Source organism: Pelecanus crispus, chromosome 6 (assembly GCF_030463565.1).
Source record: "Pelecanus crispus isolate bPelCri1 chromosome 6, bPelCri1.pri, whole genome shotgun sequence".
Classification (NCBI taxonomy): Eukaryota; Metazoa; Chordata; class Aves; order Pelecaniformes; family Pelecanidae; genus Pelecanus; species Pelecanus crispus.
The window spans coordinates 38,535,750-38,553,283 of record NC_134648.1 but is presented as its reverse complement, the minus strand read 5'-3'; the positions used below and the strand labels follow the sequence as shown (position 1 = coordinate 38,553,283).

The 17,534-nt window shown below is 38.6% G+C and overlaps 1 protein-coding gene across 3 annotated transcripts in view; it reads left to right on the top strand.

Moving 5' to 3' along the window:
• SCG5 (secretogranin V) overlaps positions 1-17,279 on the top strand; it is a 29,684-nt gene extending 12,405 nt beyond the window's left edge. For 2 of the 3 annotated variants that reach the window (XM_075712455.1, XM_075712456.1), the window contains exons 3-6: positions 4,661-4,810; positions 7,768-7,880; positions 13,445-13,498; positions 17,184-17,279. In XM_075712455.1, coding sequence (XP_075568570.1) covers positions 4,661-4,810; positions 7,768-7,880; positions 13,445-13,498; positions 17,184-17,279 — 413 coding nt within the window. The remainder of the gene's footprint in view (positions 1-4,660; positions 4,811-7,767; positions 7,881-13,444; positions 13,499-17,183) is intronic. The other variant, XM_075712457.1, reaches the window with a different exon arrangement.
• The last annotated feature ends 255 nt before the right edge of the window (positions 17,280-17,534 follow it).

Below are 17,534 nucleotides of genomic sequence, written 5' to 3'. Positions count from 1 at the left end.
TCAAGAATCTTGCACAAATGGGATAAGGTGTACCAGGCTTCCTTTGCAGCTCATATTTGCTTGGAGTTTGTACAGCTCAAGATCGTAAGAGGTGCAATTCTTACTCGAGGCAGGGTATTTCTCTGTGCATCTGGGAAGGGCTTGGAGACTTTAAGAACCTGCTTCATGATGTTTGAGAGCAAAAACATGAAAATTAGGGCACCTAGCATGACTTTCTAAGTAAAGGGCTTTAATCTGGGATCTGGGATTTATTTACTCACAACAGATACTCGTGAGCCATTCTATTTTTTGTATCTCCTTGCTAAGATTGGCCAAACCACCTCTTTTCTGAATTTGGAAGTGGGGTAACCCTATCTACACTGTGACGTGGGAAACTGTTCCAATGAGACTGAAAGGCAAATTTGTCCCATTGTTTGACTTTAAATGTTCTGCAATCATTTTAACGCTTTTGAAAATCCATTCTCACTGACTTACTGTGGTGGGTTGACCCTGGCTGGATGCCAAGTGCCCACCAAAGCCTCTCTATCACTCCCCTTCTCAACTGGATAGGGGTGAGAAGATATAATGAAAAAGATTGTGGGTCTGTATAAGGACAGGGAGATCACTCAGCAATTACCGTCACGGGCAAAACAGACTCAACTTGGGGAAAATCAGTTTAATTTATTACCAGTCAAATCAGAGTGGGAGAGAGGACTGAGAACATGTGTAGGGTAATGAGAAATAAGACCAAATCTTAAAACACCTTCCCCCCACCCCTGCCTTCTTCCCAGGCTCAACTTTACTCCCCATTTTCTCTGCCTCCTCCCCCCAAGCAGCGCAGGGGGACAGGGAATGGGGGTTGCGGTCCATTCATCACAGGTTGTCTCTGCCGCTCCTTCCTCCTCAGGGGAGGGCTCCTCACACTCTTCCCCTGCCCCAGCGTGGGGTCCCACCCACGGGAGACAGTCCTCCACGAACTTCTCCAACGTGGGTCCTTCCCACGGCTTGCAGTTCTTCACAAACTGCTCCAGCGTGGGTCCCTTCCACGGGGTGCAGTCCTTCAGGAGCAGACTGCTCCTGCATGGGTCCCCCACAGGGTCACAAGTCCTGCCCGCAAACCTGCTCCATTGGATGTGTTTGATTAGGGAAGTATTGAATACTGGCAGGAAACTAGTTGCTCTTTGTGTTTTCTTTTCCTTTCTTTTTCTTCTTTTTTTTTTTTTTTTCTCCAAGAATGGAGTGCTTGTGTTGTCCTCCTACCCATAGAGACAGTATTGCTCCTACAAAGAAATGAGCTAAAATGTGTGCTCTTTAAATTTTTAGTCATTCCAAGTATCTCTAATTGAGATGATACCAGCAGTTGGCGAGATGATTAAAGACTTTTCCAGGAAAGGGGAGAGGCATTGTTCCATTTTTGTTTTCCACCCTGGAACAGTTTAAGACCAGTACCAGAAGATGGTTACATATATGCATATATTTTAAATGAAATCCAAAGCTTGCTTATGACAATACTGACTTCAGTCCAAAAGACCTAAACTTCTACTTTATCCTGTAGGGATGTGAAATAACTACACGCTCACACAGAAACCCTGCACATGAAAGGGAGCTCATTGTTTTGGAGTAGGGTTTTTTTGCTAGTATGTGGTACACAAAAGCCAGTTCATACAAGAAGTAAGGAGAGATGGGAAAAATGTAGATTTATCTAGCCCCTCCTTTCTCAGTACAAGGGTGTTCTCTGTGCTGTTCTTCTGGATTTTTCCTGGTCCAGTTTCACGTAATTTAACAGTGGGTCCCACATGCTTCCCCTGGACAGGAAATTACAAAAAGTTCCTCGATATTTAGTAGCCTTGTCTTTTTCTTTCAGTCTCTGCCTCAAGGTTCAAGAGACCCATCTTGTGCTATTTTTGTAGCTGACTGTATGTGTTTGCATCACAGTATTTTGACTTGGTAGCTGCAATGTATTTAATCCTAATATGTTTCTTCAAATCAGTAACATTACAATACCAAAACTAATGCAGCTTTTGAATTACTGTACATAATACCGCTATTTGGTATATTCATAGCATTTTATTTTTATTATTGCAGTCTTTACTGAATGCACTATTTATCACAGTTTATAAGGAATAAGCTTTGCTAATGTTATTAAATCACTCAAGTGTGCTAAATTATGGCACCAGAGCAGGTGCTATTGTCTCCAGCTCTTTTGGAAAGAAAGGAAAAACCCTTAAACGATCCTGGACATTTATACCTAAAGGAAACAATCCTTTATATTAATATAAAAAGATTGTTTTGTACTCCGTCAAGGGAATTCTTGGCAGTTGGTTTAAACTTACGTGTATATATAGCACACTGGAGCCTGCTAAGTACCTCTGTTTTCTTTATGGATGGAGCTTTGGTGCCAAGAGGTCTGCACCACATACAAGCATAGATATGCTTCTATCTGATGGATTGTCCCATAGTGAACCACATTGTATACAGGATGTTCAAACATGTATTGATTATGTGGTTCCGTAGTTTACAGCAGAATCATAACCTGATGCTTTTAAGTACATATATGCAATCAATCTTCATGTGAAGGAGCTCAGTACAAAAGGAATATTTTATGCTATACGTTAGACATTAGATTAAATGACATTAAATTAAATGTATGTTACGCATTTTTTAACCTCATCACCATAGCATTATTCTGAATCTATACAGTTCTTACAGGCATCATCTTTGTGTTGACTGTAAATGTGCAATAGTTCATAGTGTATATGCTATTCTGGTTTTAGGACCAGGTCTCATGGTCAGCTAGAAGGGGAAACCTCATATAACACAGATGCAAATTTTTTATAAGGCTACTTTTATGTTTGTTACATATCTGTAAAACTTTCCTTCAACATTGCATTACAGAATAAGAAATTTGTAGTTGAGGGGGAAAATTAGCATGTTGATTAAATTTTAGTGAATCATGCAAATAGAATTGAAATATATATGCTTATAGACTAACTTGCTTCTGGTACTATAATGCCAGCTTCCAGCTGATTATTGCAAAATATAGACAATTTGACTAACTACTATTTCTAAATGTAGAAATGAATACAAAATTTGTCAAGACTGCCTTATGTTAGCAATTTTTGAAAGTGATTATGTTAGCTTACAATGCCTAGCTATATAAAAGATGATTTTGGCTGGTAGAATTTATTTGTAGAGACAGCAGCACTTGAATGATTCTTCTGGAGCAGCTTTCATGTTCAGAAGGTTTATTCCAATCTTCTTGGATCTATGAAAATTATAGAAATGGAAAATAAGACTATTTGGTGATAATTTGGTGATCATGCTATTTACCCAAACAGTTGTGTCTGTGTTCACTGTTTAACTCACATTTTCCAATCATTCAAATTCTTTTCCTCTCATTCATTGTTAGTGGAGTTTATATGTTGACTGTACGTTGTTATCGCTTACTATACAGATTTTTTAAAAAACGTTGCTCTGCTGTCACACAACCATCTCGGTACTCAATAACTACATTAGCTGTTGCTGCAGTTTGTGTGGTGGCTGTCTCATGGCAGGGTAAAAGAACGTGCTTGAAACCAAGTTTTTATTTGTCTGAAATTCAAAAGAATACGGTACAGTAGTATTCAGAAAACTCTGTGAGCAGCTGGGTTTTAGCCTGTAGATGCATTCAGCCAGTAATGCGTGCAGAAAGGATCTGGAGCAGATAAATATTTGTAGAGAGGCATATAGAGAGAATGGCCTGAGCTTGGTTCCCAAACTTTTAGTGGAAGACCATAGTTGTCAAAGGCAAGGTGCCCAAGCTGAGATGCATGGAAGAAGGCTGTAGCACACCAGTTCTGTGTGTGCTTGCTTAAGAACAGGAAGCCCATCATCATGTCCTCCCCCACTGAGTTATAAAACCTGCTGCACACCGCTGTTGTAACCCTGCGGTGATGGTGCTCCGAGTCCCGCAGGGCAAATATAAAAGTCTGCACCTAGAACTGGTCTATTTAGTAAAGGTGTAAAAGTCACTGAATGTGATGTTTCATACCATAATGACTACTGTGTAGGTGTACATGCACAGGAATTCCCATCAACAATGTGGACTCTTAATCACTTTTCACCATTACTGCAGGAAACTCAAATTTGCATTTAAGAAATGGTTTGATTTAAAAATAATTTTCCTAGCTGTACACAAGCAAATTTGCTATAATACCTTGGTTCCCTCACATGACTTAATTTATTAATGTATTTCTAGGCTGTGCAAATATTATTATTTCTTTCTGCAGTGTCATTAACTTTGCTTGCCGTGATGCTGTCTTGCCATATCTTCTTCAATTATTAACAGTATCAGTGACTGAAGATGATTGTGGAGTAAATGTATTAACTTCCATTACTGTCTCATGTTCCTTTTTCTTTGCGTTTTCTTACCTATAGCTTACATAGTTAAGGAGAAAAACAACCCTAAGATTAATAATAAGTGGCTGATTTTGTTTCCTAGTTTCATTTTTCATTACCTAAGTTATCTGATTTAGGTCACAGGGTTATGTTTCTAAAAGAGACTTTTGAAATCTAAACTTGGATCTGTCTCTATAACAATTATATGTATTTTTTAAACCTAAGTCTGGATTACGTGAAGCAACTAAAGCACTTACACTTTTAATCTTGTAAAAAGACAGCATGTGTAAATCATCTTTGCTAGGTGGTGCGCATGAGGGTCTCCAGCACTTGGGTCCTTATGGCAATATCCCAAACATCGTGGCTGAGCTGACAGGAGATAACGTACCAAAGGATTTTAGCGAAGATCAAGGATATCCTGACCCTCCAAATCCCTGCCCTATTGGAAAAACAGGTAATTCTGCTATAGCCTTCACACCTGTCTTCACTGTACATCTTTCAGTGCTGTACTAGGCAGTATGACACTTGATCAGCAATGGGCATTTTCTTTCATTCTCTACCCCAGGAGCAGAACTGTTGAGCAATCGGGTGGTTTAGATGAGATTATTTTTTTTTTTTTCCCCACCCCCTAATATGTGCACCTTCTGTAGTACTATATGACTGCTAGAGAAGGTCAGGTGGAAGAAATCATCTTGACCTCGGAGTAGAAGATGGCGAGATCTATGATAACATCTTGTTCCTGAGGGAGTTCATTTTTAGGCTGGCCCCTGAAAAAGGTTTTCATTCTGTACAGATGAGATTTACCCTTATTTTAGAGACTTTCATTGTGCCAAGAGGAATGAAACTGTCTGCCCTGATCTCCAACCCAGACCATGAGTCAATATTTAAGATACCTTGGCTCCAGTCCATGTGGCTTTATAGCTCACTGAGGGTGCATCCGTGCCAAGAAATGGAGAACTACATGGACGTACCCCAGCACGTTGCACGCCGGCTCGCTCTGGCAGAGGAGCCGTGCAGCCTTGGAGTGCCAGAGTGATATGGTACCTGAGACACCCGGTACATCCCTCAGTTTGCAGCTGCACATATACCAAGCCATGCGGGTGGCTAGTCCTAAAGGATCTCTAAAGCAGCACTCCATGTGCATGATATAGACATACCCTAAGGGAATTGATCTTTTTCCTGTTATCTGAGCCAAGGAATGACTTCCAGTACTGAAAGTAGTAGTAAAACACCCATTGGCTGCCTTGGGAGCTGGAACTGGGAATGAGCACTCTATTTTTCTCTCATTTTTTATTTGTGAGCTAAGAGATCCTTTCAAAATCTTTTCTGTTTAGTCTTCTTTTATGTTATTTGGATAATGCAAAACAGTTGTCTGTATTCTTATTTAAAAATGTTCTAACTAGCTTAGAATTGATCACAAAATAAATATTTGTCAAGAAAAGTTTTGCAAACAGTGTTTTTACATTTCATTCAAAAATATGACAGAATTTCGAATAGTTCTCCCTTGCTGTTTTTGATTATAGCCCGTTTGGTGATGATGCCTGCATCTCTTCTGACATAATATCTAATCTTCCACTTTGTTCAATATATCTGTTGTCTGACAGGTTGCAAACGATGGGTTTAGGTTTTCTCACAGGCACAAGCACACACACAGACTTTCTCCCTTCTGTGCTTGCCCATTAGACTTCTGTTAGTGATTAGATAAATAAACTAAAAACCTGGCATCCAGAGAAATACCTTTGAAAATCCCTTCAATTTTTCTTTCTTAGGTGAAATAAAAGTTGTTAGCTAAGCTGATACGGTCAGAGCTGAACACAGGGGGAATTCTTAGGGAAGTGCTGCCTGCTTGGATAAATGGCTCTGTCGTAGGTACACTGTGAGTGAAGATAGTATCTACTAGGATTAGAGTAAAATGTTTTTCAGAGCCTTAAATGGAAATTCAAGTGGTGACTGTATTATGCATACAAATTACCAGAGGCCTTCCTCAATCAGGTCTGTGGATTTGCTTAATGGAAAACAATTTTTCCAGTCACTGTCTACATATGTGCATTCCACAGCAGGAATACATAAGCCTGGAGCACTTGAGCTTGAAGACTTTTGGATTAGCAGTTGCAGAGGGCACACATGTGTCCAGCTGCCCGTTGTGTTTTCTACGAGAAGCCACAGACGCTCTGAGAAGGGCTACCACATTTGTGTTGTCACCTGCTTCTCTCTTGAGATGACCCTGTTCCTGCTGAGACTGAAATAATTTTTAAGTGCTTGTAGTTAACCTTAATGGTTTCTAAGTTACTTCACCAGTATGTTTAGTTTTCCCCTGTTTCCTATTGGCAACTTTATTTTTTTTCCCCATTCTAAGGAGAAAAGAGAGAAAATTGGGCTTAGAATAACCTCCTCAGATCATTGAATGAACTCATTTTTAAGTCAAGTCTTTACTGTTTCCCACACCTAAGGGAAAAAGATAATCCATCTGCAAATCTTTTTATGTGATGATTACACAAAGACAGAAGGGGAAGTCCACAGGTGTGTCCTCTGGAGTGCCTGTATTCTGGCAGACATAGCTGCTTGGATGCCCAGCGTCATGCCCTGGGTGGTAGGATCTCCTTGAGTATGTCTGAGAGGAACTTGGACTCCAGGAGAACACTCTATCCAAAGAGCTACTCTCACCTCAAGTTGCTGAATCTTTGTTCAATCTAAAGATTACTTATTTTGGTAAAAAGTCTATAAGCTGATTTTTAAAAGGGTACTATCCTTGATGTGACACCGCCTGCAAAACCATCCATTGTGATTAAAGGAGGCTTCCGGACCCATCAGGTACCAGTCTGGACCCAGTACCAATCTGCAGAAATGTCTTCAGCATAAAACTTCTGCCACACTGCATTTTTATGAGATCTTATGATGCATGAATGATGTTCAGCCATTTTGAACAAAATAGCAAACCAGAAATGTAGTTCCATGAAGAGCTACTCAGTGAAGGAAATTCTGTCTCTGCTCACAGTGTCGTTTTATCTGAGCTTCAAAAGTGTTGCCTAAACAATTTCTCCAACTTCCTGTGGGCATTTAAAAATGAAGAGAGGATCCCTTCTGAATCAGAATAACATGCAGTTCCATGTAAAATCAAGCTCGATCACTAATTTAAAAGAAAAACAAAAAGGAGGGGGAGAGCTTGGAAAATAAATTTGTTTAGTTTTGAAATTTCATTAAGTTGTGGGGTTTTTTTTTAAAAAAAAAATGTCCTGACAAACTCCTTTCAGAAGAAAAAAATACCTGATATTTTCCAGTCATGTGGTTCTTTAAATGTTTTGGGTTTTTTTAAACTGCACAATTGCATTAAGAAGCTTGGTGATTAACGTGGCACATATTGTGTGTTTCAAAGCTACTAAGCACTTGGTGCCTTCTGACATGCTTTTGCAGTTGATGATGGGTGTCTAGAAAACACCCCAGACACAGCAGAGTTCAGCAGGGAATACCAGCTGCACCAACACCTTTTTGATCCAGAGCATGACTATCCCAACATGGGCAAGTGGGTGAGTACATGCTTCTTGCTTATTTTTGTTGCATGTGAAACTGGGTATTGTCTGCTGTGTGGGATACTATGAAACCACAAGGAGAGAATATTGTGCTTATTGCTGGAAAAGTTAACACCTTAAGGCAAACTTCTCAAAAAGGTGAACTTGCCCTTAAAAATATAGAAATAATGCCTGTGATTGATGAAAAGCCCATAAAAATAGAAAGTAGAAATCCTTGTCTTATTACCTGTCCCAAAGCATGACAGCTGTGCATGTGCTTGATAAACGCAACAAACCACATTTCAAACTACAGTGAACAGTAACCAAAATTAGCACAGATTTTAGCACAAGATTTCAAAACAGCACAGGACCCTAATTTGAAAGATTATCCAGGCTCAGTGACTATTCACTGTTCAGCTACTTAGATGCTAAAAAAACCAAATAAATAAATGGAGTGCAGCAGTGCCTAAACACATTAAAAAAATCTAGGTCCAGATAACTTGCTCTAAGGAATCCTCTCTGGCTTAAGGATTTTGGAGGACTTGATGCTGCTTCTTCCTCTATTCAGGTTGTACACTATATTACATTGAAAACCTATTTTACACATTGCGTGTAATAAATACAGCGAGCTACACTAAGGGCAAAAATCTTGCTTTGAGCGTACAAGGACTTTAATAACTCCAGCCAGACTATTTCTGCAGGCTAGAGGCTCCAAAGAGAGCTCTGCTGCTTAATCTTAGATTGCATCAGTTAAATGTCCAATCCCAAATCCATCTTCAGGCGCCAGGAAAACAATAACAATGATCATAATTTATGCTTCTAGGGCAAATAATGAAATCTCATTTTACATTGTTATAACACTTAAGATTGCCCTAAACCAGTGCTCAGTAAGCATATATCGATAAATGGACATGTTTGGCAGCCTCTTCTCCTGCTGTAATTGTGAGACAATGATTCATCATTCATAATCAAACCAATGTAAGATTTATAGTCTTAATTACTTATGTGAGTGCTAAATTTCTAGAGAGAATCATGCCAAAAATCCAAATTTTGGAAACTCTTGTTGCATTCTAAGTAATTACCATCAAAGGTTTTCCTTTTAAAAACACCAGATGGTGAACTTTCTTATTTATGCCAGATAATGCTGTTAGTTTTCTTATTATTCATAAGTAATTTACTTTCATAATACCATTCTGAAGACTATAAAAGCACTTCTGTAAATCTTTGGCCTATAGCAATATTTCAGAATCAAGCGTACATACTGTGTTGTCATCAGCAACATATATACTTAACAAATGGTAGGTAATCATTAGTGAATACTGGCCTTTTTTCATTTCTCCATCCATCACTACTAATTCAGGGCAAAAAAACTGCTCACGCATGGATTAAACCAGACTGTTAGGTACTAAACAGTAATCATATCTAGCTGCAGCGTAGCCAACTCCAGATCTTTTTAATTAGAGATGAAACAGCTGGTAATGTGCATGAGCGAATGTTCTGCTGAAATCCAGGAGAATTGCCCCGATTGCCGCCTCATTGTGTATTACTACACATTAAAAAGATAAATACAACGGTATTTGGTTTTATGGCTGCTCTTGTTATTTTTATCTCTCTGGAAAAACAAGAGCAGAAAAGCGCTCTAAAAATTAGCTGTTTGGGACTTTACAAAGGAGAGATAAAGTAGATCAGATCTTTCAGGTCACTTACTGTCATCTGGATTAGATCTTAAATAACCGATGCAGCCAACTGGGCTGCCCAGCGGGTAACTGCGTGCATCCTCATCCTCCCGCTGCCCCAGCCGCCAAAATCCCCTCTGCCCACCAGCAGCCCCTTCCTGCTTCTGCCGTGGAAGAGCCCAGGACCAAATGCCCCAGGGGCTGTAATGGCTGCGTGTTTCCCGGCTGCGTTTCCACGAACTCCTGCGTGCTGTGAAGGCGCTAGGCTGTCACCACCGTCTGAAGCCCTCGGAGTCAGTGTGTCTCCTGGACCCGTGCGAGCTGGCGCGTGCTCGCGGCTCTCGGGGGGAGCTTCTCCCTGCCTTTTCCTGCCACAGAGCAGTTGAGGCAGTGTTACAGTTCCCACTGACTTGTCCTCTCAAGGAGCCAGCATGCATTCCTTAGCGTAACCACAGTAAAACCCAAATTACATTAGCAGGTCAGAAAAAAAAAAAAAAAAAAGACCTGCTTGTTCATGAATAATGGGAAAGAAACAGGTTGGTTGGTTTGTTTTGGTGACAGACTCTCATGCTTGCAAAGCTGTGGGACCTCTGCAGTACCCTGCGAATAGCACGCACATTTTATAAAGGTAAAACAAGCCTAGGAGCTGCCTCATACAGCAAAGTGTATGACTCTGTGTAGAGGCTAAAAGTTGTGTGTAAATACTGCCAATACATGTGAAGATATGAATACATAAATCATGATAAATGTGTACTGGGTTAGGAGAGGGAAGAAAGAGGAAGAATTTTCCTGTCTTTGGGAGAACTCTCCACGTATCAATATGCTGGCATGTGGGAAGTCTGGGGAAGAGTCTCTGTTTATAGGGCAAGATACAGAGCTTATACTCTCCTCCCCAGCCCCGAAGACACTTTTTCTTCTCCTTACATGTGGAAAATGTAGAGGGGACAGTGGGAATAGTAAGATGAGGGACTTTTGGAGGTTTCTACCCTAGTGTGCCCTAGTGTGTACCCTAGTTTCTATGATTTCTGGCCATAGAGGTTTTGGAGGTTTTTTTCCCCTCAGTTCAGACTTTCCCTTGCAGGAGACAAGGACTTTCCATTTGAGTCTGCCTTTTCTGCATCTTGCAACTTGACTCGTTAGATGGTCTGAAGAAGTGCTGTTGGCATCCAGAAAGACTTGCATGAAGATAGTTTACAACACCCAATTTACAATACAAATCTAAAACCCACTTACATATAAGTTGTATATTTATTGAAACCCAAAGTGTTAACCACTACCATGTGTAGGGGTTAAAAAGAAGAGGGAAGTTCAGCTGTGTTTTCTGACACCAGTATCAGTACAAGTGGAAAATTAAAAGCAACTATGTTTTTCAGCATCACTTCTTTTTACTGAAGCAGTGGATAATATTTCACTCTCAGGGTAGAAATAAGGCCAGTTTTGCTTATCAGCTACAGTGGAAGGATCCAAGACAGTACAAAGAAAGCAAATGGGAAGCAGGGATAAAAATATTCAACTCCTTGTTAAAGAAATTGCCGTCTCTGGCTTCCTAATTCTAATGAAATCCTGAAACTAGTCACTCATAAATTTCATTGTATTCTAACTTCAGTCATAGTGAGCAATGTTAAGTGCATCATTCTTTGCCAACTGACATTTTTAAATACCTGGATGGCAATGGTGTTTATTAGGATGTGTTATGATAAGTCTGGTACCCCTCTTCAATTTCAGGCAGTAAATACAGATTGTTTAATTCAGTGTAGTATGTTTGGTGTAATAGAAATTGTCATGCTTGATATTCCTGGTAACACTGTAAATTGACTGAAAAATAAAGCCCTCCCAAAAGGGTGCAACCTTGCTAATACAATTTTCCTTTTCAGTTTTGCTTAATGATTGTGCAGGTCCAGATTACAGAGCTGCTGACTTTTACTGACTTAAACAAATTTCAGTGAAGTCTGAAAGACCTAAGGGTAAATCTCTCTGGCATGAGCTAGCTCGTTGTAAGCAATTTAACTTCTGAGTTTTTTCCACCCAAATCCCAACTGTAGTACTCTAACGCAACTAGCTGGGAGGGTGCAAAGGAAGCTCCAGGAGTTAGGGGAAAGTAGCAATTCACGTGCAGCACATCTCCAGAAGAGGTGTATCTTTAACTGGAGAAACTCTGTGTCTTCATTCCTAATGAGTCCTAGGTGAGGGATGAGAATGGTGAGCACTTCACAGACAAATTTTGGTGGCTGATGAGCTCAGGCCCTTACGCAGTGGAACATATTTTCAGGATTGCTATTACCCTACAAGCACGCTATTAGCTTATGCTCCATAACCTCATTTGCTTTGCGCTCCACATAATGCTTAAGTAGTAGTTATGGTCTTAAAACATTCCCAAACAGACCAAGCAAAATACGATCTTCCTGAGCAGGAACAGTTCAATTGTAAGGAATTTTCCTGAGTGACAGAAATGTTAGCTCCCGTAGTCATGAAATTCTTTTTATTTCAGAAACACTATTTTTCCTGTCATGAAAAGTATACGGTCAAATAGTTTACAAAGAGAGTCTTCGGCAGTGCTTTGTTTCCTAAAGAGAATAATTTACACATCCGTGGGTTTCTTTAAAATGTTAAATTTAAGTTTTCCCAAAGTGAGTTTGCATAAATGACTAGCCAAGATTGTCTCCCTTGGCCAACTTCATCTCTGTTCCCTTTTGGCACAGCTCAGACAAAATAACTGAGGTTGGGCAAGAGATAGGCCTTGTGAATTTGGGGTTTAATGAACATGAGAAGTACAAAACAGACGATTTTGGCAGATTTCATTGTAACACTTGAAAATGTTTGTTTTTTCTCATATCAAGGCTGCAGAGAGGGTAGAAGTGTTTGGTGAATTTGTCTTGCGCTAGAATTACACTTTCTATTTATGTAATCAACATTAGGTCAGTTGTTTATAGCAGAATTAATGGCCTTGTTTATACAGTGTTCTGCTTTTATACATGTAATTCTTCTCTCCTTCCATTTTCAGGTTAGGGTTTGGTTTTGTTTTTCTTCATAATACACAATTGAAACAAAATGTGTTGAGCATGTGTGTGTTATTCCAGACTTTATTAGAATTCACTACTTGTATGAAATACAACAATATGTGGATACACTTATGTAAACTATGGTCAGAGGGGTTTTTTTGTGTTGGTTTTTTTTTTTTTTTCTTTTCTCATCATCATAACTTTCTCTTCTGCCAAGACGTTTTTGGCAGTTTTTAAAAGGTTCGCCATTAAAAATGTTACAGGCCAAATGGTTTTTAGAAACTTTATTGAGGGCACTACTTAAACAAAGGAAGAGTTGGCACTGAACTCCTTTCAGCAGAACTTTGCACTGGGAAGTGTTGATATCTGGAAGGGAATAAGCAAAGACAACAAAACAGTAGGAATGACACCGATTGCTGTTTTTAAAAGGAATTAGAAAATCCCTTGTATAGGAAATATTTTTTGCTCCTGTTCTTGTGTTACCTCAAATGTATAGAAAGATGTACCAGAGGCAGGATTCCTGCTTCCTCTCCCTCCCACTCTTACTTTTTTTTTTTTACTTTTTATTTTTTTTAATATCTATGTATTTATACCATGTATCACATGATGGGGAACATCCAGTCTGTATCATTACAGCAGCACGTACTTGAAGCGCTTATTGCCTGAACACAGATGATAATATAGTGCAACATAGTGGAAAATTACTGGTTTTTTAATTGTTGATAAGCCTGTGACTGCTCCTGAAGAATTGCAAAATGTTAACAGGAATATCCAAATATTTATTTGTGGTTTATCTTTCCCATAAAAGTATGCACCCCTCTAAACTTGCTCATATTTAACAACAAAAGTAGTATTTTAAAAGGAGAGTGTAATAAATTTGATGGCTGCATTTTTTTCCCTCTTCCAGACCAAGAATTTACTCTTTGAGAAGATTAATGGTGGTCCAAAAAGAAGAAAGAGGGTAACTATCAGAATACTTTATAGCCCCTGTATCATCTAGAGAGCTAATAAGAATTAAAATGATACAGTTGAAATGAAGAGTTAGTCCAATGCATCTGCATTATACCTTAGACAATGTGTAAAGTCAGGGAATCTCTGTGATAAACTACTACAGCAGGCTTCAGGACTGTCCACTGAGTACAAGATGTATTTCTTTAAATAGCCTGTTGTCTTCAGAAGATGCACTTCAATGCAGAGCATCAATTTAAAAACTTTTATATTATCTGTGTTTTTAAATTGATCTTATTTGCATAAAACCATTTAAAATTATTTAGATGTCTTTAAAACAGAATTTAAAAGTTTCCTACTAAAAATATTGGTAAAATTAATTACCACTACCCAAGCATCTGAATATGTTTTTGGGTGTAAATGACAGTAGAACTGGTCCTTTAGCTGATGTAATCTGGTTCACTTACATGCTTAGATTTACCTCAGATTAAACTCCTGTCTCTGTCCCACTTGCTTCACAGACAAAGATGAATGAGTTCTCATCTTTCTGCCCCTGAAATAAGGCAGGCAATCCACATATCACAGAGAACCTCTGCACAGTCCACCTCACTATCTTCTCTCTTATTTTAGTAGTGTCAGCCTTTCTTTTATCAAAAAATCACTTTAAGGCAGTCGAAGCCTTCAGCTTTGCTGCTGGTACATTTTTTTTTTACAAGAAGAGGTCTACTTCTCTGCCAGAAAGTAGCTTTTCAAAATATGACAGCACAGTTTATATTGTAAATGAAGTAGATTTGGTTTAAAATAACTGAAATGTAAGTGAAGACGATTTATTTATTTATTTATTTAACTCTCAAACCTAAAGTCTTTGCTAAAAAGGGAGAAGATGAGTTGATTCCTTACCGATTCACACATCACTGGTAATAAAAACAGTTCAACCATAAGATAATGATCTATCTTGAGCTTGGTATCTGCCTCCTGCTTACATTTGCTTTTCGAGTTTGTTAGCGGAAAAGGAAAAAGGGTAGGCACCTGATTTTAACTCTAAAGTAAGAAGAATTTCCTCTGGAAATAGTTCTGTGGAATATTTATTAATAGCTAGACCAGCATGTTAAAGTAGGGTTAGTGCAATATATACACGAGAAAAAAAGAAAAAAAGAAATATATTTTCTGTCTGTGGCCTGACGGATGTAATAGGACACAAGAAGAATAATGGCTGGAGAGATACAACAGCCACATGGCCAGGGGAAGCCCAGAATTTTGGAGGTGAAGCTTCAGTTTCTTGCTTTGCAGCAGATTTATTTTCTTAGCACAGGCATGTTGCTTAATGGTAAATTCATTATCATTTAAAGTATTTTATTGTTTTGAGAGTAATACTGTAATGATTACTAATGCTTTAATGAACAATTTGGAATTTTCACTTTATCAGGAGAAGGGTAACCTGGAGCTGTCAGCAGCAGAGTGTATTTTTTCAGAAACCAAAAAGCCTGCTGCCTTCTGCAGTCCCTGCCACTCCTCCATGCCCTTGTGCACAGACAGAGAGTTTAGGGAGGGCAGCTTCTGGCAATAGATACGGCCTTTTGGGTGAGAATGTCCTAATTTTGGCTTAAAGCAAGTCCTGTTTGGAGAATTGGGTTGTCTGTGGAGAGTAACTGTGTTGTCTCTATACGAAGCTATAGTGTAACACAGGCACTACTGGAGTCTACAAAACTACATATTCTAAGTATGTGTGTATATTCATATATTAATACGTATGCATATAAACACAGATACAAGCATACATATGCATAATCAGTATATGTAGCAAAGGTATGTATTTTGCAGCCTTTGCAGGGCAAGACAAGGAAGCCTCCAGTGACCTCTAATTTAATTAGCAATTCTCCCCTTTTTTTTAATTTCTATGCATGAGCGTAGCCCAGTCCAGAATCTAATATCCCCAACATGACAGGAGTGCTTCTGTAGTAACTGACTCACGTTGCCGTGGGCTGAGCTGTGCACAAAGGTACTTGGGATCCACATGACTTTGAATTCAGCACAGCTGTACAGGATTAAACATTTTTTAGTCAAATCAGCCAAAACTTTTGCATTATATTTTGTGTTTTCTTTTGTCGGTTGAGAAGGATTCAAATTTTTATGTATTCTCATTCTCTTCTACTTTATTTCAAAAAGTAGCAAGCAAGTACCATTCCAAAAAAAAAGACCAATTAATCTTCCTAAGAATCTTCAAATAATTCCTAGAAGTTTATGCAACAGCCGAATTTCACTAAATTAACATTAAACAGAACTTCTTTAAACAAACACAAACAAATCATTTACATGTGTCTTATTTTTAACAATTTAAAGCATTAAATTAGTGTTAGTTTTATTTTCAAAGATTTCTCCACGTTCATTTCTGGTTCTTAATTTTTTTATGTTTTCACTTGCAGCAGGCAAAGCTCTCAAAAAACAATGGAAGAAAGCAAAAGTGTTGTTCTGTGCTCTGATTAAGTATTAACGATAGCATCTACAAATCTGGAGAAACCCAAGGGCTTAAACTCGAACATAGATAAACCCCAAATCTTTTCCAGAGATTTGACAAATACTTGGGAAATTTGAAAAGAAATATTTCATGCCTTTTTTTTTTTTTTGGTGTAGTTTTGTACGCCTACATTTTTGTGAAAGAAGCACAGAAATATCTCAGGAAAAGTAATTTTTGTGATACTGATTTCTATCAGCCTGATAAGAATCAGGAGATACTGGAAAATTTGCATTCCTCCAAGGTTTGTCCTTAGGCAAACAATTTTTGTTGGCATAAAAAACTGGCACACTAGAATTTCTGTCTGTATCTGTGAAGGAGAAAGTATACACTTGAATTTTGTTTACAATGACACTGTAACAGGCCAGAAAGTGGGTGTAAATAATATTTAAGTTAATTCTGAAGCTCCACTAAACTGCTTGATACTTGCAAAATACCATAAATACATTATATTCCATGGGTATAGATAAAACTCAGGCATAGGCTTTCTACATTACTGTGATCTCCAAACGGTTTTGAGACAGGATCTGTTCATCTTCAGTCTCACATTGTGCTGCTTACATGGTGCAAAGTGAAGTTAAACCCTCTCCAGGGATCTTCTTTCCAGCTCTCCCTTGTTCTGGCCATTTCCTATGCCAAAACCTTGCTTGGCTCTGCTTCTGTGCCAGCAGTTTTTCATCTCAACATCAAGAGAGGAAGCAAGGAGGGGTTTCCTGGAGAGGAGATGGGCTGAAGAAGAGACTTGGGTCAAAAATGGTATCGTGGTATCTAACTTGTCTCCCAGCATAAGGTCCATCCGAGGCTAGTGATTTAAGCTAAAGCTTACCTGTACTTCTCTAACAAGTTCTGTCCTGCCTCAAGAATTAGGGAGTTAGATCTGCTGCTGCTTCTCTGCTGAGCTGAGGAGTGGAGCAAAAAGGCACTGTTTAATTCAGACTGTCCTATATTCTTGATAGTCCTCCTTCACTTGCATTCTTTCTAGTGGATTGGATTAAACTCTTGCACCTAAAAAATTAGAAAACAAAACATTGATTGACTTTTAGATTTACTCCCTAGGAGCAATTTTTTTTTTTTTTTGTCTCAAGTATTTGACAGGTAAGAAATACATAAGAATATCCACTAATCCCAGTTACCTTTTCTATGTTTCCCTGTTCTAATAAGTATAAATAATTTTAAACTTTTTCAGAGTGTGAACCCATATCTGCAAGGACAACGACTGGATAATGTTGTAGCAAAGAAGTCTGTTCCACATTTTTCAGATGAGGACAAGGGTCCTGAATAAGTACAATAAAAATGAATGATGAAAACTCATGCCATCCTCTGCTAGATCACAATATTGCTTATATATAATCATCTATTAAAATCCTTGTGAATGGCAGCATGTTTATTATTTATATAATTGTAGATGAAAAACAGCTGTATTTGTAACAGTATGTTCTCCTAGATAACAAAAATATGGTTCTGCTTTTTGTTAAGTTATGGTAAAAGGACATTTCTGTTGTTTTTATTTTAGTCATGGAGCAAACTTTGAAAATGT